At 40.9% G+C, this 25528-nt stretch overlaps 1 protein-coding gene across 1 annotated transcript in view; it reads left to right on the top strand.

The window, feature by feature from the left end:
- The window catches only part of LOC109296543 (potassium voltage-gated channel subfamily KQT member 1-like), a 379870-nt gene that overhangs the window by 191 nt on the left and 354151 nt on the right, over positions 1-25528 (top strand). The window contains exons 2-4 of the mRNA XM_019515975.1: positions 7423-7517; positions 9054-9094; positions 16317-16378. Coding sequence (XP_019371520.1) covers positions 7423-7517; positions 9054-9094; positions 16317-16378 — 198 coding nt within the window. The remainder of the gene's footprint in view (positions 1-7422; positions 7518-9053; positions 9095-16316; positions 16379-25528) is intronic.

Here is a 25528-nt window from a genome sequence, read left to right as displayed (position 1 = left end):
CCAGAAAAACAGACAACAAAAGGATAAATGAAAAAGAGAAGTGTTCATGCAGGATAGGGGATGACAGTGGGCCTGACCAATAAAAACTCTGCAGGTGAAATTTGTCCTTGAGCATATGGCTAAGTCAAGGTCTATGACAAGGTCTAATAAACAAGATCTATTTAAAATCTATTTAAACTCATGCTTGCATATTACTACTCAGCGGTAAATCTTAAACTGTATAAAGAATTCCCCACAAACATGAAGGACTCCTGCAGAACACCTAAACATTACAGAATTTGTAGAATCAGCCCCAGAGTTATTTTTTATCAATATTTTATGTTCTACTTTTATTTTCCAGGATAATTTTAAAAAATACATTTTCTTCCTTTTGAAGATAATTGTTTGACTAGCAGAAAAGACTCCACAACTATAAAGACTCCACAGTTATAAATAGCTGCTGTATTTGATGCAATCCTGATTGTCACAGGATTTAACCCTGTAACAAGAGTGCATCCCAGGACTGGTCAAATTGTTGGCCCGCCCACTTGCTTCCAGGCAAACCACCTGCCTACCTCTCCTGCCACACCTTGATATTAATACTTTTAAAAGATGTCACTAAAGTGGGAGGTTGCCCATTTACTTGCCCTGGTGACAAGAGCCTTACACACATCTCCAACCTTGCCTTATCATGTCCCATGCCTCACAGATGTTTCTCCAATTGGCTAGTACCTGGACCTGAGCTCCGGATTCTCACATGAGCTCTGTCCCCACCGGAGCTCATGGTCCCAACACCCTCAAACTGTGCTCTTACCTAATCATATTCTGGGATCCAAGCCCCCTCTGGTCTCCAAACCCCACCCCAGGCCTCCAAGCCCGCACTCTGGGCCTCCAAGCCCCACCTTGGGCCTCTGAGCCTGCACACTGGGTCTCCAAGCCCCACTCCAGGCCTACAAGCCTGCACACTGGGCCTACAAGCCCCACCCTGAGCATCCAAGCTCGCACCATGGGGCCAGGGCTCCAAGCCCTGGTCCATGCCCCCCTGAGCTATCCCTTATCCCTTCACCTGGGAGCTTCTCTACTAGCTCCCCAAGGCTTAGGGACCCACCCCCTTGAAGCCTTAGTCCTGGCTCCCTACAGCAGCCTCAGGGCTCACGGCAAGCCTGGACTCTGCTCCATGTGCCTCTACCAACCTGGGCCCTGCCTCAGAGCTCCCATGAGTCAAGGCTCCCCCTGCTTGATCTCAGCCCACCATTCCCCATTAGGGTGCAGTTTCAAGTCATACCAAGGGCTCCCCTCCATCCCAATAGCCCCGCCCTTACCCCCAAGACATTGAGTAGTAGCTCAGCCAATGGCATCTCTCTGGCTGCTGGTAGCAAACTGCTGCCTTTGCTGTTCAGAGCTCTGCTCTTGTAGGGAACAGCCAGGTCCTGTTCCCCAGTCAGGCAGTGGTGCCTAATTGGGATTGCAAGCAGCTGCTGGCTACCTTGCTGCTGCTCAGGCTCCTGCAAGTAACAGAGCACCCTGTGTCTGTTATAGACCCTCATCAAAACAGGAGTGGAACAGCCATTTACAAATGTAGCCTTTTCAAGCTTTGTTGCTGTTCCTCTGCTTGTAGGTGGCTAGGGAGAGCACGCAACCTAGCTAGCTTGTTAGGGAACAACCTGCAATAACCTTACAGATGCACCCCATGATATCCCCAGACAAAGTGATAGCACATTTAAACTTGAATACTTGAAGCAGGACAGTGGTTCTTTGTCTTTAGAGTCCCTGGACAAATGTGACATCTGTTTCAGCCAATGTCCTCCTACAATGCAGTAGTAGGTGAATAGATTAAACAGGATGATCATCCAGAGTATGTCCACATTATGGAGGCTGCATGAATAATTAGGGATGCCCCTGAACATATCCCTCCCTTCCACTCCTAGTTTTTATAGATATAAAATATAACTAGTTTTAGATATCCTAGCCCGGGGGCCAAAGACATATGGTCTTCAAGCCAGATCTGACTCTCAGAGCCACTCCATCTATCCCTCAGAGCTGGGAGGGCTTCACCATCATTCTGAAGGCAAGAGGTTTTGCCTGCACTCACACCAGGGCCAGGTGGCAAGGTACTGCATTGGTGCTGGGAACTGTGCCCATGCTGCCACTGCTTCAATGCCCCCAGCTGTGGCACAGGTGCAGTTTTCAATTATGTGGTCCCAATGTATAAATTATCCATGAAGAAATTTAGACTAGAAATTAGGAGAAGTTTCCAAAACTTCAGAGCAGACAAATTCTGGAGTAGCTTCCCAGTAGGCATAAAGAGGTTGGAGGGAAACCTTAACTACTTTTGTGAAAGGGATTATATGACCTGATGCCTGTGTTTAACTTGATGACTCAAGAATCCTGTTTTCTTTATGGACATGGAACTTAGGCTAAGAAAAACCAGAATCCAGATAGAGTTTGGAAGCTCAGAAAAGGAGAACCTGAATATGAGATGTGTTAAAACATCTATGCTGGGCTATAGTCCAATTTTTAAATAGATATAATGCCCCTGATTTAGGATACATTTAGGGGGAAAGGGTCTAGAACTGGTAAAACTTAGATGGGCTCGAAGGGTTTACCAAACTTCCTTGGGAGTATTCATTACATGATTTTTACTGTATATTCTATTATTTTTCATAACTTCACAAGAAGTTGTATTCAATTTAAACACATTTGTGCAGTCTGTGCCAGATGCAGAATATAACCTGTTCTGGTCTAAAAAGGGTTAATGGGAAAACAGAAGGGAAAAGGTGGATGTTAGAAGGATTTTTTTAGAAACATTTTTTTTTTCAGATTTTAGGTTGGTTTCAGGAAGAATGCAGTGTACATCCTTTAACAACACAAGGTTTTAGTGTTGATGATTTGGTAGCAGCGGTAAAAGGATTTTTAGGGGAATGAAAAAGGAAAGTTTTATGTGGAATGAAGAGAATTAATTATGCACATGGTAGCCTCTAAAGGGAAAAAAAACCCCACTAGCACAGCTAGGCTGTGAGCCATGCATCATGTCTAAATAGAGTGTGTCCAAAAGGAGGAAAGGAGGGTTAGCCAAAATGTTCTCAAAGCACCCCTGCCAGTCAATCTAAAGAGAGATATTGGCACTGGTTCTCTGGGGGAAGACAATAGACTGCTTTTCTGGCCAGAAATAGTGATGTGTCAGCGTCTGCAACAAGCAGAGCTTGAGAAGGGAGGGAAAAAAATAGGCAATAAATTGAAAGCTTGAAAACAAAACAAAACAAAACAAAAACAACCTCCTCACACATGCAGTCCCTTACACAACAGCTACATTTTGTTGAAGGCAATAATGCAGGTAACTTCCCACAGCCAAGTGCTAGGAAAGGATTTTGTCATTAAGACTTTTTGCTCCTTCATTTTACAGGATTTGTTTCCACTCCAATTCCAGGCTTTTATGTGAAATTTCTAGGATCCTGTGGCTGCCTTCCAAGCATGACTCCAGCACATACTGTAGGTGTTCAGTGCATGTGTGCAATGGTGCATGCTAATGGCTTCGGCTGAAGCTGTGGCAGAGTGGAAACAGACAACAAGATGACTAATGAGCTGTTTTCAGTTATTTTCAGTTACTGGATTTGCAGTGTACCTTTTTTTTCTCTTGAGCCAAAGCCAAAACGGAGACATCTTGCCCCATATTTCCCACTGGGCTGGGGTGGGTCCAAAAATGTTGATATTTTCTAAAGGAGATTGTTCCCAGTCCTCTCCCCTACTTCTGGGCTGTTTTGCTACCTTTTATAATCACATAATTTAATGCAAATTCTCCAGACTTTAAAAAAAAAAGTCATGTCTCAAAAGTCACAGAATTCCAGGAGGAAGTTTAGCAGTCTAAAGGAAGACTGAAGTGAGGGAAATACTGGACTTTATCTTCACTTTTATTTTTGTATCTTAATTCTGCTTTTTTGCATATAATACTGTTAAGTAAAGATGGGCCTAACTTATGGATCCAAACAGGTTCACATCTTGGGGAAGCATCTGGTAGATATCTAGACCAAAATCTTGACACTAAACATCCCCAAACTTTGGAATTGTGTGAATCTGAATCCAGTCATCCTAAATTGCAATTATCTTAATATAGTAAGATGCAGAAGTTATGTGAAATTATTTTTAAGAAAGGTGATGAAGATCCAGCCCATGGACTAAATCCAGCTGACAGAGCCATATCATTTGACTTATGGGGCACCCCACAGGTGCAGAAATGTGATTGCAGAGGACCAGTGACACTTAATTGAGCCTGATTGGGCCCTCAGACCAATACTGAAACATTCATCCTGCTTGCAGCCCTATCCCCCATGTTGAACCCGACAACAGACCAGCCCATGGGGCCAGCCCAGCCCATAGGTGCCACTGCTTTAAAGCAAACATGCAAGTATCATGAAGAGTTTGCATCCCAAGCAATGGGAAATAATTGGTTGGAAAGAACTACCAGCCTACTTGGATGAACAAGTACCTTGAACAAGATATTAAAAGCACACAGAGGCTCTATAAGGAATGGAAAAAGGGTTTGATTAGTATGGAGAGAGATCTTCCAGTGGTCAAACATTGCAGAGGGAAAGTGAGAATGGCCAAAGCTTTAGCTAAGTTAGACCTGGAAAGCAATCATAAAAACCCCAGCAAATGTTTTTTTAATTGGATAAATTAAAAGAGAACTTGTAGGGAAGAGGTGGGGCTTCTATACATTGAAGATGGGATGGAGATCAAATACAATATAGGTATGTCCCAATAAATATTTTTCATTGGTTTTGAAAGATGAAGAAGTAATAAGGATAATAGAGTTGCAAATGGGAATGATAGCATGGTTATGGAAATGACCATACATGAGAGAAGTATTACTATATATGAGATGGTAGAAGCCAAACTTAGAAGAGTGAAAGAACTGGAAGGAAAGAGTAGACGCTATAGCACTTAGCTCCACTGAATCTGTCAGACTGGGGATAATACCCTATAATGGGAAAGGAGCAAATGTAGTGCCTATATTTCAAAAAGAGAAAAAGACTGACCCCAAAAATTGCCATCCCACATGCTTGATTGGAACAGCTGCTGAAGGAATGAAAAATCATGGATATGGAAGTCCCTGAAAAGGGGACAAAGTACAACAAGGTTTTATCCAAGGAAGATCTTGTCATACCAATCTAATGCCCTTCTATGACAGGATTATTGACTTCAGAGACAAGAACAATGAAGTGGACCAAATCTTATGACAGTTGCAGAAGACAAAAATGGGGCAATATTGCTAACACAGAGAAGGGCCACATTATTATAGAGAAAGAATTAGACTACCTTGTGTAGTAGAGTATTACAAATGGTACAAATTCTAACAGTATGAAGGGCAGTCACACTGATGGATTAATAACAAGGCCTGTTGCTAAAAGGAGGAGGCTTATACACTGACAGCAGTGGTGGAAAAGAGAGATGAATATGCCATTCGATCACAGGGTTCAACAGCATCATATGGTCATGAAAGAGGTTAATGCAATTCTAAGTTATGTTAGGAAAGGAATATTGATGAAGTTCCAGGAAATGTTAGTATCACTGTACATGGCATTAGTAATCCCCTATTTAGACTACTGTGTAAAATTCTGATCTCCTACGACAGGGCTGTCCAACTTCTGAGTGTTCCCCTCACTATGCCCCTCACTCCTGCCCCTGCTGTGTGGGCTGCCCAGAACCCCACTCCCATTGCCACATGGTCTTCCTTACCATGGCCCTTTCTACTCCCACTCTGTAGGCCACTTCTCCCTGCCCCCAGAGCTGGGAGCAGAACAAGAAGCCAGAGGAGGAAGGGGAAACCTTGAGACCCAAACAACATGAGAAGGGAGTGGTGAAGAGAGCTAGCAGCCAGGTGGGACCCTGTGAGCTGCAAGTTAACTGCTCATGGGCTGTATGCACAATCTGCAAGTAGGACAGCCCTGATCTTTATTAAAAGATTGGCTTGCATCCATAGATGCTTCTCATTTAAATCTCAGGATATCATCCTCCCACTGTACTCGGCCTTGGTGAGGCTGCAGTTGAAGTACTGCATCCAATTCTGGGCTCCTCAATTCAGGAAGGATGTGGAGAAGCTTGGAGTCCAGAGGAGAGCCACGCGCATGATCAGAGAACAGGAGAATAGGCTTTATGAAGAGAGGCTGAGAGTCATGGGACTCTTCAGCCTGGAAAGGCACAGGATCAGGGGTGACCTGGTGGCAGCCTATAAGTACATCAGGGTTGTGCATCAGGATCTGGGGGAATGCCTGTTCACCAGAGCACCCCAAGGGATGACAAGGTGGAACGGTCACAGACTCCTCCAAGACCATTTTAAGCTGGACATAAGGAAAAACTTCTTTACTGTCCAAGCCTCCAAGGCCTGGAATAGGCTCCCTCTGGAGGTGGTGCAAGCACCTACTCTGGACTCCTTTAATAAGTGTTTGGACACTTATCTTGCTGGGATCCTATGACCCCAGCTGACTTCCTGCCCTTGGGGCAGGGGGCTGGACTTGGTGATCTCCCAAGGTCCCTTCTAGCCTTAATGTCTATGAAATCTATGAAAAAAAGAATTTGAACTAGAACAGGTATAAAGAACAGCTGCCATGATGTTCAGGAAATGGACAACCTACATTATGAGATGCATGTTTGACTTATTTATTTTAGAAAGTTGTGTGGGAATATGATTGCTTCTTATATATACTTTATATATATACTTTTGCAGGGTGACTATCATGAAGAGAAAAAAAGAGCTATTTAGTTTACAAATAAATTTAGACTGCAAATAAATTTAAATAGACTAAAAATAAACAAATTGTTTATAAACAAATAGAACTGGAAATTAAAGTATCTGGTTTTTTAGAAGAGCAAAGTTTTGGAATACTCTTCTGAGAAAAGTAATGAGGGCAAAGAACCTGAATCACTTCAAGACAGAGTCTAAGAGTTTATAGAAAGGAAAGTATGATAGGGACAAGGATGGTCTTGGATCAATAATCAGCATATGTGATATGTTATAGCTGTGTAGCATATGCTGATTTAGCTATCACATATATCGCATATGCAATAGCTAAAGTATTCCTTACCCTCAGGTTTGAAAGATAATGTGCTCCATGTGGGAGATGTCTTCATCAGACATCTTCAGGGCTTCTGCTGAGTGCCTGTGGGGACTATGAAGAAAGTTTTTCTATAAGGAGTAGCTCCAAGGTGCCTAATTAAAAAAGATTTGAAATCCACATTGTATCACAAGAAAAGCAGGGGACATCGTGACGACTTTTATGCCTTGGCAGCTACAATAGTAAAGAATTGTCTAGGATTATCATATTTTTCAGTTCTTACAGAGAACGTCATCAAAAAACCTCTTGAGAATTAAAAAGAAAGTCTATCTGATGCATATGAATGATGTAAAAATAAGCATTATCTGACACTTTCATATTTCTCCTTTTGCAGCAAGCCCGGAAACCATATGATGTACGTGATGTAATTGAACAATACTCTCAAGGACACCTCAATATGATGGTCCGGATAAAAGAACTTCAAAGAAGGTAGGCCCTATATACCCGATCCAGTGTTTGATTTCTCTGGTTTCAGCTGGCTTGAGGAGAGATGCATAGTTAATGCAGGACACCAAAATCAGATTATTTAACCATTGAAGCAGTGGCTGAACTCCTGTTGAGCTGGATCAGTTCCACTGTATCCAAATTTATTTTTTCAACTCTCTCTATGGAATTTAAGGAAGAGTTACAAATATTACTGTATTTAGTGCAAAGCTAAACTGTAGAATCCGTGTCTGCCACACAGGAGATCTGGGTTCAATTTCTGGTTGCGTATATAATTAGAGCCATCAAAACGCCATATGTCTAGATTCTGTCTGGTCTTTTAATACTGTCCCAATGGTCTGAAAAGGGGGTGGAAAGTCTGGGATCCCTCCATACTCCTGCCTAGGTATTGAGCTTGAGGTATTGAAGGTCCTGGTGACTAGGGGTGTGCGAAGTTGGCCATATTTGATTCGGATTCGGCCCAAATTTGGGACAGAGATTCAATTAATTGATTCAGATCACTGTCCCCCGTTCAATCCAGCTGAATCCAAATCTGAAGATTTGATGCTGATTTGGAGAATCAGCGATTCGGCCATAGACACAGCTTTAAATGTTTTTTCTACATACCTCAAGGTACTAGGTACTGCTTGTGAACACTGCAGTGGTGGGGTGCATGCAGCATCCTACAGGAGCATGGGGGGATTCCCCCCATGCTCAGTGGCAAACCCAGAAGTGGACCAGAAGTACTTCCAGTCCACTTCTGGGTCCTCCATTGAGCACGGAAGGGGGCCCTCCCACACACCTCCCAGCTCAGCGCTCATCCCCGGGTGCCCCCTCAGACCCAGGAGGAACCAGTTGCCGAGCCGGGGGGGTGCGGAGGGGCAGACCCAGAAGTGGACCGGAAGTACTCCTTTTCCACTTCCAGGTCTGCTGCCAGGTGCACTGGGGAGCCCCCCATGCTGCTGTGGGGTGCTCCATCCACCACACCATCTCAGCATTCACGAGCCACATGGTACCTTGAGGTATGTAGAAAAAACATTTAAAACTGCATCTATGTCCAAATCATCAGATCTCTCCAAATCAATTCGGAGGGTTCTGATTCAATTTGGAGGGATTAAAGGGTCTCCTCATTTGATTCCAATTTGGAGATTAGGCCACTGAATCAGGCCAAATCTCCGCCAAATCAAATCAGGGACCAAAGCATCGCACGGCCCTTCTGGTGACCTTTCACACACACACCATGATGAAGAAGGATAGATGGTTTCATACAACTAAATTATTTTAGTTATAACATGAAAACAGAATAAATAGAATAACCCTGAAATTTTATTCCACCAAATTACAATATATAAAAGGGCCAAACTGCTGACTGTTTATATCTAGGAAATGATGCCAAAATTTTTCATTGACTTTGCTGCTAGTTTCAAACTACTGTTCTTTTGCATGTAAAATGGATCTGTGTGCTGTTCCAAGTTGCAAACAATAAGTTGTTTGATAATTCTGCAGCTGGCAAACTAAAATGGTCCTCTGTTTGCTTTTCAGACTAGATCATTCCTTAGGGAAGCCTGCTCTTTTCCTTCCAGGTATGGTGACTGTATTGTAAGATGAATGGTTCTGTCACTTAAGACTAATATAGAACAACCGTAGTGTTCAATCAGTTGCTAGATGCAGCTAATGAATGCTGTATAGCTATGTCATGATTGCTACCTGACATTCAGGTAGTGCTGCTGGGATTAAACAGAAACTGACCATAACTGCTAAGAAAAGGTACCATGACACAGAGGCCTGGACACTTCTTTTAGTATATGATTTACCATACTGAATTGCTTTCTAAGTTGTTGATGGCTTGGCTTAGGTAAACATACTAATTACACTTTCAGCTTTCTTCCTTTTGAAAGATTCTATAAGTTTGGATTCTCTAGGTTTTGGATGAAATTTTCAAAAGCACTGAAGTGTCTTAGGACATGTGCATACAACCCCGAGTAGCTTTGTCACAAGGCTATCTCTGCTTTGGGAACTACTATGCACCAAGCAGGTCAGGTGTACCTTAGAACAGGGGTTCTCAAACTGTGGGTTGCGACCCCCCGGGGGGTCGTGAGCAACTTAAAAGTGGGTCGCAAACTTCTCTTCCCTCCCCATCGTGCAAACACTCTGCTTGCTTCCCTCCTCCGGCAGCAACACATGTGTTATTGGACTCACCCACACTGGAAGTGACTCTTTTGTTTTCTAATCTCCACGTGTACAGGTTAGTAAAGCTCAATGTTTATCTGTCAACAGTTTGATTGACTGCATACGACTGAGTGCGAGTTTTCCCTTTGCAACATCCTACATGTGTAAATCAGGGTTTTCAACAGTTGCCGCTATAAAAAGCAAATACTGATCAAAAATAAATGTGGAGCGTGAAATGAGACTGGCAGTCTTGAAAATAAAGCCCAGGTTTGAAAAACTAAGCAGTACTAAGCCAATTCATTCTTCTCATTGGAAACTATTGGGTTTTAAATTTGACAGTGTTTTTTTTTCAGTGAAACAGTTTGGAATTTGATAAACTTTATAAAGTGTTTTTTGACTATTGTATTTCATTTAATATAATAAATAATATAATAAATGTGCTTTATTTGTCCCCTACCTAATCCTAATGAAATCAATAGCTTTAATCATGGGGGAGTCACGTAAATTTATATATTATTTGACAGGGTTGCGATATCACAATGTTTGAGAACCCCTGCCTTTGAACAAGGCTGCTTTGAGGAGTATAGACATATCGCTAGGAGCCTAAGTTCTGTTTTCCAAAGCGAGGTTTGGCACTCAACAGCATCAGTTTCCCTAACACTCATAGGAACTTTCAACCCTGAGTACCTAAGCCACCTTTGAAAATAGTATTTGGACTCCTAAATCACTTTGGTGCCTTTGAAAAATGTCTTGCAGGACCTGTGATGAAAATGGGGAATATTATCAGAACCGGTATTATCTCCTAAAACGGGGTAAACTCTGACCACTATCAAATTGCAGCTATAACTCACATAGTATCAAGGTGAAGATATGATTGGGGGTTTTTTAGACAGCTTTTTGTCTCTAAGCTGCAGGCAGAGAGGGACATTTGAATGTAAAGGGCATACCTGAGATATAATATTCCAGGGAATTTCTGAAGCTGGATGCTTTCTCTGCATGCTTCATTAAGTAGCAGGTCCTAGTGGAGATGCTAAGAAAGTTTAGTTGCTAAATCTTAGGTCAGACAATTTATTTGGATGATCTCAAATAATTTTGTAGGTTTGAACCAGCGTTTAATTAGAACTGCATAATGCTATCACCAGCTCAAGGGACTGTAACTGGTAAATAGGCCAGCAAGGTATGAGTGCACTTGCAGGAGAGCTCAGGTTCAGCAGTGGGATTTTAGTTATCAGATAAAACTTAGGGAGATGTTGTAAAACTGAGCCTGAGGGAGGACATTTTCTAATTCAAGCCAAGATCTGCAACAGCTTTTCTTGTCATTAAAAAAAACAAACTTGCCCTTCATTTTATATTCAGATTTTATTTGCATTCAGGAAAAACATTGGTTTCCTCAAATATTCAGTTCTAACAGAAATGTTGGCAGGTTCATTCTCTGGCCTGATTATGATGTGCAGTCTTGTTAGGGAGTAGACTAAGGATCCCCCAGGACTCCTTGAAACATGTTATGAAAGGAATGACTGCCGCTCTGAAGAACATGGCAGCCCCATCACTTATGCAGCTTCCTTGTTAATCTTTTCTTGGAAAACCTCTAGTGCTGAATAGCTGCTCTGAGATAATTATTCCAGAAGTAACCATCTTTCAAGGTGACATTGCCAAGAATGACACCTGTCCCCATAGCCTGCCAGCTTTATAGTGACTCCAACTTGCAATGAAATAGATCAGATATGAGGAATAAGCAACTGGAGAAGGGAAAACTGGAGATGGCTCTCAAGTTTGCAGAATCTCATTGTCTCAGTTGGCAAGACCAAGGCCAGAAATAATCTGGCATATTAATTATTTTATTAAAAACCTGTGGAAACTCAAGAATGAAATGAATGTTCCTAAACTGGGCTTATTTATTTCCAAGTATTAGATGATGGATATTTTACTAAAACCAGAGATGGTTTGGATATTGAGCTTATTTCACCCAACCACCAGGAAAGTGGGTGGGATGGTAGTAGTTTGGGACCTTTTCTGTTGACAACAGACTCTCACACCATCTATTCCCTCTGAAGGTTAGAGGGGAGTTTCAGTGTTCTCACGTCAGCATAGGTACTTACATCAACAAACTGGATTTAGCCCTTTACCAGCATAAAACCAACAATTAAACAGGATGACTTCTTTTAGCCTGCCTTTCATCCAATTCAGCTACTGGACTTGGTGAATTTCCTGAGGTTTCCAGATGCTTTTAGCAGTCTGTCATTCACCAAACTTAAATTCTTCATTTTCTGGTGGTAATGATAATAATAATAACAAATTGATTTAAAATAGCTTGGGAAAAATCTTTAGCAACTTCATATAGTAAGCATATGCAAGCTATTGCTTTATTATACTGAAATGGAAGATTTCTTACTCTGTAAAAAACAAAACAGATCATTTCTAGCTCAAATCTTTTTCAGACAGTTTGGCAAGACTTCATATGTTAACATTATACTAAGTATACGTTCTTACTAAAAAAAAACAGATTTAAAAAAATTGAAATGTTCTGATGAAATGCAGCATAGTACTTTATTAAAAAGAAAACTGAAAAAGTTTGGTAACCAGTTGGAGCTTACTTTTACTGATTTTTTTCCAAATGAGAACACTGAATGTGGGGTGTCTCTGAAAGTCAGATGCAAAGCATCTCAGGTTGGACACTGAAAATCTGTAGTTCTCCCAGATTAGTAATTAGTGCAGGGAATTTAGGCTTATATAGTTTTTGAAACAAGTAAAGTGTTTGCAGAGAGAAGAGGAAATGCACTGAAATGGAGGAAAGAAATAATAGAAATGTCTAGTAATAAACTGAAAGACTGAGGTCTTTTTCGATCCCTAGTAGCTAAGAATTCTTCATATTATACATTTGCTACTGTTTTACCTAGTCAAAATGTAAATATGCAGGTGATAGACATCTATTGTGTCCCTGGGAAGATTACTGCATTGTATTCACAAAATTCATTCTTGATGCCCAGCTGTTTTTTTCTCACATAATTGCATCCTATTCCATCTAATTATACTTGATTCACAATAAATACATTCCTTCTTTTTTCTGTTTGTATTCCTCACATATTTGGAGATTATTCTCCTGTCGATTGGCCAATGTATCCATTTATTAGAGAACAAAAATGTTACGAGAAAATTATTTAGGTTTCAAGATAAAAAACATAAAAGGAGTTTCAGGTGTACAATTTTCATACAAGCTTTTCCAAAAGGTTACTATGCAACCTTTCTCCAAATGAAAAAAGAAAAAAAATCTCAGAATGAAAGAATGAAATTATATCCTTTGAAAAGCCTGCTGAGGAAGAGTATAAACACTAGACAGAAATCAAATGTATTAGAATAGTGTTATTTAAACTAAAGTCCATCCATTTACCAGTTTGCTTTTATGTAAAGGTTTCAGTCTGTACTAGAGAGAAATGCTAGTTAATTGCTTCTGAAATTCTTAATTAAATGGAAGTTAACCAGAAGATGCAAAGACTACAGTCTTCTAAGTCAGATAAAGTTCTTTGGGTAAATGTGATATCTTTTATTAGACCAACCGAGTAGTTGGAAAAAATGTTCTCTGCAAGTTTTTGGGCACTAACACCCTTCTTTATCCCTCTAAGGCATATATAGCAAACATGTCAGTAAAGTAAAATAAATGCCACAGCTAACCGATTATTGCATATTATGCTTTCCACTTCATCTGAGAGGAATGCCACGTCATAAAATAGCTACAACCCCTTCTGACACTTTTTCTAACTCCTGTTTTCTTTGTTTTCTCCCCTACACAATCTTCTGGAATAGTCAAAATAAGAAACAGTATTACCTTACTTGTTCAAATCTAAGACAAGGTTTTTGTTTCCATTTAATTTGGGGGTGGGGGGAGGAAGTCTCTTGTCTTGGATTTGAGCATAAGCAGGGGAGAGGGGGAGGGACAGCCGGCTGATGCAGCCCCATCCCCAACCCAGCATCAGAGCTGGAGCCACAGCATCTTCTATCCCTCTGGTGCTTCCTCTGCCTCCCCTGGCACTACCTCTGTCTCCTCCCCAGTACTCCTTACCCTCCATGGCTTCAGTTCTGACTGTGGCTCCAGCTGTGCTCTGGCCTGGGGCACAGAACAGAAAGTGGCTCCAGCCCTTACCAGGCCATGTAGCAACAGCAGTGATGGTGGCAGCTCCAGTCCCAGCCCCAGAGCCAGTGGCAGGACTGGAGCTGCTGCCACCACAACTGCTGCTGCTGATCTGGGTAGAGGCTGGAGTTACTATGCAGTCTGTTTCCTGGGCCAGAGTAAAGCCAGAGCTGAAGCCGTGGATAGCTAAGTGATGGAGGAGTGGAGGCAGGTGGTGGTGGTGGGCAAGCGGGTAGGGGCATATTTGTGGGATCTACTTGTATGTGAAATTAATAGCCTACTAGCCAACTCCTTACTTCCTTTGATAAAACTTCTCTCCTATCAGGGTGAATGCCCTCTTAATATCCCAGGGAGTCTTTGGTGGAAGGGCAAGATAAGAAACAGCCTTCCCCTGAACATATGCCAAGAGGATGTCCACTGACTCTGAGCGTGAAGTTACATTACACTTCTACCACACTAAATCTGTGGACTATTAAGCAGCATTAAATTTCAGCATTAAAGCAGGGGCCCACAGGAGGTAGGGAGAGCTGTCTCAGCTTGGTAAGATGCTGTCTGCTAGCCACATGGAGATTGGGACCCATCCTGATCCCCACATGGCTGGGAGAGCTGTTGCAGCTGCCTCCCAGCCCTATGGAAATTAGGATGGGACCTGATCTCCACAAGGCTGGGAGGCAGCTTCCCACCAGTCAGGATAGCCTTCCCCACTGCCCCGACTCAGGGCCAGCCCAACCTCCTCTGGCTGGGATGGAACTGCCCACCGTGCTGAGAGAGTTCCTGCACAACCTGAAGCTCCTGCTGGCTGCTGTAAGGGGGCAGAGCAAAGCAGGAGAAGCTCTGGACTGGGCTGCTCCTGTTGGGCTCAGTGTGCTCCCAGCAGGGGTGCATGTGTAAATGTACACTGTGGAGCACTTTAATGAGCCTGAATTTTTTGTGCAGAAAATTCAGGTGCATTAATTGCATATGTAGATGTGCCCACTTTGAGCAGCCACACATTAACAGTCAATTCTATCTCTTGACTGCACAGCTCTGAGGGTGTGTCTACATGTTCATTAATGAGCTTTAGGTAATACTCATTAAATCTAGTACCTCCATAGTGAAGTACTAGAAAAAGGTGTATTAGCCTATTTTAATGTGCATTAGCTGAAGAACACTTGTTTGTGATACTTTAATGCACATTAAAATAGGCTAATGCACATTCAAATGCACATGTAAATGCACATTGACTTGCCACTTGAGGACTAGTGAACAAGGGTATGGCTAAGACCCAAGGCACCTGAGCTGTATCCCTGCTCTGGGGAAGTGGGGGGTGGGGGGAGTTGAGAGAAATGCATTCTGGGATACTGGGGGACTGCAAATTACTTCTTTTATCTCCATGGAGCAAGTTACCCTAACATGATTTAGGTAGCACAGCCCAGAGTTAACCATTGCCTAAAGTAGTATAACTTTGAGACACTCAGAGGACATTTAGCAGACCTTAACAAGCTTTAACGCGTGGATATTTGTGTTTTAGGTGCCCTTACTATGGTCTGTGTAACTTCACCCTATATGTTGTCAGTCTCAATAGCTCCTACCTCAAGCGTTCAGGAAAATACAACAATTCAACAAATAGAGCTCACACCATCCAGCAAAAAATGTGGAAAAGGAATATAAACATGAGTATACAACAATTCATAGCTTCAACGCCCAAAGGACTGAATCTTTTTCCTCAGAAAATTATTCTTCTTCCTTTTTTTCACATCATCATCTATTGTGTGAAAAAAATGACTACTTGGAAAGCAAGCATTTAATTTAGTGGATATTTATATAGGTTCCTAACTCTTTGCAGTGTTTCTGATATTTTTATCTATTATGAATATTTTGCCCAGCACATAACCTAGTGATTTTGATTGCTGAGTTGAGTTACAGTAGTCTCTACAGGCCTTGACCCAGGTTTTGGCCCCATTGTGCTAAAAACTGTACAAACTCAAACAGCAGCTTTAGTTTTGAAGAGGTTCCAGTGCTGCAATTGACTAAGAGAAGCAAATTTTAGGACTGGGGCTTCAATAAACAAGATTGACAGAAACTTGGAGAAAGAATGAGGGTAAGGATATTTGAAGTGACTTATTCAGTATTAGTAAATCAGTGGCAGTGTCTTCTGATGGCCAGTCAGTCCAGTGTTTTACCTACTAGATTATGCAGCTTGTCATGGATATAAATGCAAACTGATAATAGATTATCTTATTTATGAATATGCATGACAGTATAATAAGCATGTGTACATTGTATAAATTGTGCATAACTATATATATTATATATATATATGCACATGTACACATAGCATGGGGACACAGTTCCTCTTTTCTGTGACTCATTCTGAAAATCACATTTTCTACTTGCACTGATGTTATCAATATCACCCTAACATTTTACTAGCTTCTATATGGTTTTTAATCCCATTAAATATCCTTACTCACAGTTTATTCTTCATCTAATGAAGGTCCTAATTTTTTTTTTTTTTTTTTTTTTTAAAGAAAAAGGGGTAGACAAAGGATACTATACTGTAGGAGCCAGACTGATCCGGTTAGAGGATAAGGTAAGTGTATGAAAGCTTTTTTTTTTCCTGAGTAATGATATCTGATCTAGAGGACCTCAAGATAATATCTGGGTATGATTTACTTAGAACTGCAGGGCACCATAATAAGAAAAATATCCTAATTTTTCAAAGGGAGATGAAGTTATATGTACATGTTAGCATTAACCATTTAACTGCTCTGCAACCTTGATTCTTAGTTTCAAATAGGAATACTGTCAACCTGTAGCCAGGTAACATAAACTTTCTAGACAAATCCTGCATAGTGACAAGGTTTTTGCCTTATCTGAATTATTGTATTAAATATACTAGAGACGCCATTACCAGCACTCTTTGTAAATAGCAGCAGCTGATGTCTCACTTGATAATCTTGTGGTTTTCTAAGGTATACTGTTACTGTTTCTGTGAAGTTACCTTTGCATGTATATTTCCTCACTTTCTTGTCTTCAAGAATTAGTTCATAATTGTTATTAATAACCATTTCCTGAAGTGGTACCTAAAGGTGACAACCAGATTGGACACCATTGTGCTAGACACTGTATGCTTATAAATGCATCCTTTTTATTTTTTTCCAGTTGCTTTCACTCATAATATTCAAAATAATGAAGAAGCAAGTTTCCTCAGAAGAGGGAACCTGTGTCTGTTGCCATTATTTGGTATGCTGCTCATATGACTTCCCTGTTCCATGTAGGTTGTCTGTCCGTAGAAACAACACATTTTATGCAGACAGTTAGATGCTTTGTTTTATCATAGTAAAATCCCCTACTGCAACTTGTTTTTCTGATGTGTTGCCAGTAGTGTAACTAGGGTGGAGCGAGCAGGGCACTAGGTCCTGATGGATAAGTATGAGGGGGTGCCATTAGGGTCCCTTCACCCCAGAAACCTTTGCCACAGCAGGCACAGCCTACACAGCCCCTGCCTGGGCATAGAGGCCCTGAGCATCCCTATGTCCCATAGTGTATCTGGGGAGTAGAAGCGTGGTGGAACGACTCCCCCCACCCCCGGGAGGTTTTACCATAGGAGGCATAGCCTTGCCCCCAGGGGTGGGGGGTGAATGGAGCACCAGAAGTCACCCTCAGAGAGCCCTCACCACTGCCTGTGCCTCAGAGGCAACAGCATGAGCTCATGCTGTTATGGCAGCAGCTGCAACTACCATTCAAGCGAAGACAGCGATGAGCCCCAGCAGGTAAGAATCCTCTCCCAACCCCCCACGCAGTCTCACTCTCCAGTGAGCAGCATTCTTCCAACCCCCCATCCTGGAAACTGAAAAAGCTTGTTACCCCTCTGATGTATTATTATTCTTTAGCCATTACAATGGTACAGTTTCTTTAAACACTGTTACTTTGCATCCCTCTTGATCACCATGTTTGCTTTCCAGCTTGGGTTTCTTAGCTGAACAATAAAGTTACCAGCCATCTTAGCTGCGTGGTGCGCTCTCTCTTGTGCTAGTCTGACTCACATCACAGTGGAGTCATATATAACAGTTCTAATGTTTGAGACAAACATCTATCTGTGATCCAGGACATCCAGTGCTTGCAGTTCCTCCCTTATACACAAGCTTTTCATCTTGTTTTAAGTTATGTGAAGGGTGTCGGGAAAGCTTTGATGGTTCTTGACAAACTACAGTGCCTCTTATAGAAGTGTCAATAGAAATCATGTAAATATGAAATTTCCACACTTATCTAAATGGCATATTACCTTAACATGGAAATATACAGTGCTGTGATTTTACACAGTCATTTAGCTCCTTGGGTTGCACTATGTTGCATCCTAGAGATAACCAACTTCACAGCAAAGGAATCAATAATACCATTCGTCCACATGAGGACAGTTAGGAAAATTAATCCAAATTAACTTTTAAAGCAGATTGAATAATGTCAGTGCATCATATGGAGAGACTTAATCAAAATGAGCATTGTCTTAATTTGATTTAGCCTAAATCACTCACAAATGGTTTTAATGCTATTTAGCCAATGCACTTTAAATTCACACATTTAATTCATTCAGGTTACATTTTCCAAATGTTCACATACAGACAAACCCACAGGGCTGTAGGTCCAGGAACATGATACAGGAAGGTTATCTAGAATAGCACTTTCAGTAGTTAGTATGGAGAATTATCCTCAATGGACCAGAGGGCTGCTGCGTTACTTAGTCAGTACTTCATTTTTTTCTGATTCCTCCATAATATGAAGAAGGGAGGTCAGAGTGTTACTGGTCTAGCTGCTGGGTAATGTTGGTAATAGTTTAAGAACTTTTAACTTCAGCGTTTTAATTTGGGCAGTGTAAGGTTATCTTTTTGGGAAAGGTAAAAATGATGTAACATGTGGGAATGCTCTGTAAAGGTCTACAACATGCAATGCTGAATAAGTGACATTACAGATTGTGTGTGTGTCCTGTCCCTACAGCTCACAAAAGCTCTTATTTTCCTCAGCATTACCTGGAACTAAACCGTTTAGGAATGACAATAACATGGTTTTATTTTATCATATTAAATGTCCCTGATAAGTATTCAGTGCCCACCTACAGTGAAGATTCCAAAAAGGTGTTTGAAACGACATCCACAAAAGTTAAAACATCAGTCATAAAAGCCCTGTTAACATTGGTCACGTGTAAATACAATGTAAATATAGTTGTTGCAGGTTTAATTTCAAGTGGGAGTGTGGGCAAACCTTAATTACTTTTCTGTTTGATTAATTATAGCACAGTTGTTTAACTTTCCTTGTATTGTGTGGGAACTGGTGGTTTCTATCTCAATATTCATTGTTCTAGAGAAAACAAACAGAAGGGAATGAAATTGTATCAAGATAATTTATTGGGTAAACCCTGTAAAATACATTCAGTATCCAACTTCCTTTTGTTTCCAAATCAAACTGCAAATATGAAAAAGGCAAGCAGTAGAGTCTGAAACAGGGAAAGCTGATCTTTTTGCTTTATCAGTACAATTTAACCTCGTATAGTTATTTATAACTTTAGTCATAGTATCATAGAAAATTAAGGTTGGAAGGGACCTCAGGAGGTCATCTAATCCAACCCCCTGCTTAAAGCAGGATCATTCCCAACTAGATCATCCCAGCCAAGGTTTTGTCTAACCAGGTCTTAAAACCTCCAAGGAAGGAGAGGCCACAAGCTCTCTGGGTAACCTGTTCCCGTGTTTTACTACCCTTCTAGTGAGAAAATCCTTCCTAATAGTTTCATAGTTAGTAGGGTCAGAAGGGACCTGAGCAGATCATCAAGTCCGACCCCCTGCCATGGCAGGAAATAGTACTGGGGTCAAATGACCCCAGCAAGGTATCTATCTTGCCTCCTTTTGAAGATCCCCAGGGTAGGAGCAAGTACCACTTCCCTTGGAATAATAACCTAATAATATCTAACCTAAACTTCCCTTGCTGCAACTTGAGATCTTTGCTCCTTGTTCTGTCATCTGCTGTCACTACGAACAGTCTAGCTCCATCCTCTCTCAAACCCCCCTTCAGGTAGATGAAGGCTGCTATTAAATCCCCTCTCAGTCTTCTCTTCTCTAAACTAAATAAGCCCAGTTCCCTCAGCCTCTCCTCAGAAGTCATGTGCCTCAGCCCCTCACTATTTTCATTGCCCTCTGTTGGCCCCTCTCTACAATTTTTCCATATCCTTTCTGTAGCAGGGGGGCCAAAACTGAACACACTACTCCAAATGCAGCCTCACCAATGCTGAATAGAGGGGAATAATCACTTCCCTTGATCTGCTGGCAACACTCCTACCAATTCAGCCCAGTATGCCATTAGCCTTCAACAAGGGCACACTGTTGGCTCATATTCAGCTTATTGTCCACTGTAACTTCCAGGTCCTTTTCTGCAGAGTTGCTGCCCAGCCAGTCAGCCCCCAGCCTATACTGATGCATGGGACATTCCATCCTAAGTGCAGGATTTTGCACTTGTCCTTGTTGAACATTCAGGAGATTCCTTTTGGCCCAATGCTTCAATTTGTCTAGGTCACTCTGAATCCCAACTCTACCCTCCAACATATCTACTACTCCCCCCACAACTTGGTGTCATCTGCAGACTTGCTGAGGGTACACTGTATGCCATCTTTCAGGTTGTTGATGAAGTTATTGAACAAAACCAACCTAAGGACCAACCCCTGGGACACTCCCCATGATATCAGCTGCCAACTAGACATCGAACCAGTGATTACAACCCTCTGAGCCTGATGCTCCAGCCAGTTTCCTATCCATCTTACAGTCCATTCACCCAGCCCACACTTCCTTAGCTTGCCTGCAAGAATGTTGTGGGAGACCATATCAAAAGCCTTGCTAAAATCAAGGTATACCACAATCAAGGTATAGTCCTATATCTATCTTTAAAAAGGAAAACATTTCTCCTGTATATTTTAATAAAAATTTTTGCTTCTCAGGGGGCTAAGGTATATTTGCTTGCTTACTAGGATGAAAGCTAGAGATCCTCAATATCTTTATTTTAATAGGACAATAGAATCTATTTTTCCTACAGTCAGGTGGCTTCCCCTGAACCATTTTTCCCATGCTGAATCTCCTTTATTATGGTTTTCCTTATGATAACTATGATGTATCCCATTTTGAAATAACAGTGGAGCCAGGAAGGACAAGGCAGCTAGAATGATGAAAAATAATTGTGACTTAGAACCTGGTACCTTTGAAATTAACCCCAAGGAAAAGATATCAGTCTCCCAACCAAGGTGATACACCTAATTAAAATGACACATTTGTGGACAGAGGCCAATTAGTTTAGATGGTTTAAAATGCAGCCATGGATTTTTATGTTTATCCAGTTAAAAATATGATCTCTACATGAAGTTAACACATTTCTGCTTCAGGCTGGTCTTTCTCACTAGCATTTTCTTGAGTTGGTTTTAGCTTTATGTGTAAAAGGGTATTATGCATCAATCACCCATTCAGAAGGGTGTATATGGTTTTACATACAACCATAATAATTGTTTGCTCATAGATTTTCAGGGAGGAACCATGTATTTTTATGTTGAAGATGGGCTTTAACCTTGTACATGTTTCCTTACCATTTGGATCTAATCTTAGCTACTAGATGTAGGATAATTTAAGTCTATGACTTAACACTAAATGTATAAATAACATGACTGAAAGAAGGTTCCAAAATTCAAAACTGCAGTCCCAAAGATTCATTTCTTTACCATGAACAGCATTGTCTGTAACCTCTGTATCAGTAATAAAAAAGAAAAAAAAGATTGTATGGGATGGAGCAGCATGTCTACAGTGAAGGAGAATTAATGTGTATGCTCATATAACTTTCTAAACATTTAAAGGCTGGTTGGAGAGGGAAAAAGCATGTGGTGGTGGTTTCCAGATGACATGAAAATACCTTTTTGGAAACACTAGTGTTATGCCAGGCTTTACTCCTTCATTAACATGGCACTGTGCATAATGTAATTTTACCCATAACACTTTTCAACCTGATTTTTTATGAGTAGGACATAAGAGGTTTATTTTGTTGTGGTCAGCCTAATAACCTATTATGGTTCCTTTACTAACAACATAGAGATGTTAAGAACAAGAATGAGGATTCTTTCCCAACATGTGATACATGTCATTTGGCCGACCCTTCTTTTAGTTCAACGGCAGGGTTTAATTTTAAATTGTGGTATGTAGCCATTGACAGATTATTTTGAAATGCATTACGGGGGAAATATTTGCCAAGATGATGTTCTAAAGTTGGCATTAGTTTCTCTTTAAAATTGTAAGCTGATGCCTTTTTCTGATGAAATGAGTATTATGTCTTCCTCCCCCTTTTTCTTTTCAAAATTAGAAACAAAAACCTTGGTGTGCCATGTCAAACTGCATGGCAACCTATAAATAAAAACAGGAGAGAAAAGAATCTACAAATGAAAGGTTAGAAGAGACAGCTGTGTTGTCTTTGAAAAAAGAAATCTATTAGGTATTTTTATAATTATATGGCTGTCTTCTTTATGTGGTATTTACAGTTATGATTTACTGTCCATATTACCATAACTATTTCCATACTTTTAGACAACATGTGATAATGCTAGAAGCCAAAAGCAGCCATTTGGTAGCATTTAAAAAATGCAAAAACGCTAAAAGAAAGCAGGGCAGTAAAGCTGAATCCATCTGAGGTTTATCCATCTGAGTAACATGAGCCAGAACGAACGCATGGTCCAACACAAACAAAGGCAGGGATTGGACTGGGGTGGTAAACTCTCCTTCTCTACCAATTTGAATACTTGTTTTAAAATTAGGAGTAAAAAGATGGGCTTTGAGAAGAGTGATTTGTGTGCATCTTTTTCCTTCTTAATAACATTAGAGAGATTGTCATTCGTTACATCTCGCTCTTTCTGTACTTACATCAGGAGTCATTATATAGTCATCATGGCGTTGTCTGTTATGATGGCGCCTTTAAGCACCACCATACTTAAAGGTCTGTCAGCATTTCCATTACAAACCCTTAATTTGTGGGGTAGGATGGAGGGGGAAGAAGGGCATAACTCAGCTGTTTAAAAAAACAACCCTCTAGGCTGAAAATCAGTGTACAATGAGTCCAAGAGTACATGAAATATAAGACAACAAATAGGTTTTCCAAATAAAGATACTTTGATGATGTAGTGTTTGCCCATGTTTTGCACCTCAGTTGCTTATATGTTAATTTATACTATATGATGGAATTATTTGGATGGCGGGTTTATAAATGTGATTTTGGTGTATTTGCAAATAAACCAAGATAATTTAAACAGTCAGGCTTCTCACTTGAAAACTTAGCTACTAGACATGCACCATAATTTCTTGTAAATAATTTGTAGTGCATTTTTATCCTGGATCTTCCTTTTACTTTTGTTAATATGGATGAAAACTACCACATGTTATCAACAGGAGCATGGATGGGTGTCAGCAGTGGAGCTAAATTTACTTTATGCTGTAGTGGAGAATGAGTATTACTGTCAGTTCATGTGTATCACATAATCCATAATTAGTCTAAGAAGATTGAAGAGATTCTGTGTCTAGAAGGCCATAAAATTGGGCCAAAATCTGCTCCCATTTATTACAGGGCAAATCTAGAGCAGGTCTGTTGACTCTGTTCTGACAGTGTGAGTTTATTTGATTATTATTTTTAAATTATTGCCTAATTTAGAAAAAAAGGAAATCAAAATAAACACTATACAGACAATGCTTTTGCATCACCAGCTAGTCAAATTCTGCTGTCATTTACCTCAGTGGGGTTGTTCTGGATTTCATGTGTCAGCAGATTTGTTTCAAAGATTTAAATGTCAAAGGACCTGATTCTAAATTGTGCTCTCACAGACTGCTCAGTCCTACTGAATTAAAAAAGACGTGCAGCAGGCACGTCTATGCATTCATTAATGCGCTATAGTTACTGCACATTTAGTTTAGTACCTGTAAAAACAGGTACTAACTCAATGAATAGTAACCAGTGCTACTGTGCAGTAGCATCAGCGCATGCCTTTTTAAGTGATGTAAATGTGCAGTAGACTCATTCTACTATGTATTAGCATATCAGCACGGCTTTCACTGTGACACACTAATGCACAGCAGAATTAGCCTACTGCACATTTAGTGTCTCATGGAGAAGTGGCAGAATGTAACACAGGGGCGGGCAATTATTTTGGGTGGAGGGCCGCTTACTGAGTTTTGGCAAGGCATTGAGGGCCGCATGACAGACAGCCAGGGGCAGATAAATATTAACTTTCTAAATTTTTTAGTGGCCCTGCGGGCCAGATAAAATGGTGTGGTGGGCCGCATCTGGCCCGTGGGCCACATTTTGCCCACCCCTGATAACAGAATCAGGCTAAAAATGGGAAGCATTAAGACTGAATAGAGTTCTGTTCTCACTCTACGAAGCCTAAGTGTTGCAAGCATCCTTAAGGCATAGTGAAGGAGTCTATGAGGTGTCTTAAAAATATGCTTGCACACATGTGTATCATGTTTCTCACTGCTATTCTGAGAACTGAATGTCAGTGGTAGACATTTTTGAACAGTAGTGTTCATTGCAAGTTACACTTCTTGCTTTCTGTGCAGGGTTGATTAGTGTCTGGGTATTCCTGATGAATAAAGTGTGTAAATATTTCTTTAGGCTCCCTGTATTTTATTGTGGAATGTATATTCTATATATGTTACAGTACTCATCACCATGGGGTGAGTTAAGGAGAGAACTTTAACCTGAGATTAGACTTGGGCTGATTTAATAAATTATATTCACAGCAATATTAGCAGGTCCTGCTTTTATGTTGACATCTCAATGCAGGGAGGACAGTGGTAGCCTAGTCTTATATTCCATAGCTCAAATAGGTGTTTTTCTTATGCTTCCAGAGTATTTAGTGATTAATGTTGTTTGTCCAATCTCTAGAACAGGGTCAAGAAAAAAATGCCAAAAAAGTAAGTTCTGAAAATACATAGGACAGAGACTCTTAATTTCTTTTATTTCAGTGATTCTTGGCACCCTGAAGAGCCATGAGAGTCTATGCAGGGTGTCACACAGTATTAGCTCTTTTTGGTTTACCACCACCTGACCATGATTTACAAGATAAACCCAGAAATTTCAAATAGAAATTCGTAGCATCAAAAAACATTTTGAGCTCCTGTGGTCTTTCTGAGTTCTTTGCAACAGGAGAATTGCCCTATTATTTTTCCATAGTTAAGAAATGAGTGAAAGCTAAGAGATGGCATTTTCCAGAGGGTGCCTTGAGTCTAACAAGGTTGAGAACTACTGCTATATAAATAGTGGGGCGGGGTGGAGTACAGCACTGGTTGGAGCCATGCCCTCCAAGAGCATTACCAACAGACAGACACACAGTTTCATTTATTCATTTTCCAAAATTATGCAGCACACCTGTTCATGTCCGATGGCCTACCAGTGTGCTGCGGCACACCGGTTGGGAAATGCTGATGTAGGATATTATTAGTTATTACTGGACTCTGTGAGTGCTCCAGAGCTCAAGCACCCACTGACAAAAATTAGCAGGTGCTCAACACCCACAAGCCATGGCCATTTTGGTTTTACATGTTAAATCTCTGCTTGCAGACATTAAAAAACCCCCAAAACATGCTTTACTGGAAGAAGCAGTGCATTACTTCAACCTGGCTCTGCATCAGCTGTAAAGACTGGCACTTCAGCAGGGCTTTTTGGTGCTTTTAGCTAA

The sequence above is a fragment of the Gavialis gangeticus genome, unplaced genomic scaffold (assembly GCF_001723915.1).
Source record: "Gavialis gangeticus isolate Ggan-Ray unplaced genomic scaffold, GavGan_comp1, whole genome shotgun sequence".
Lineage (NCBI taxonomy): Eukaryota > Metazoa > Chordata > Crocodylia > Gavialidae > Gavialis > Gavialis gangeticus.
This window is presented reverse-complemented; position numbering and strand designations above follow the sequence as displayed.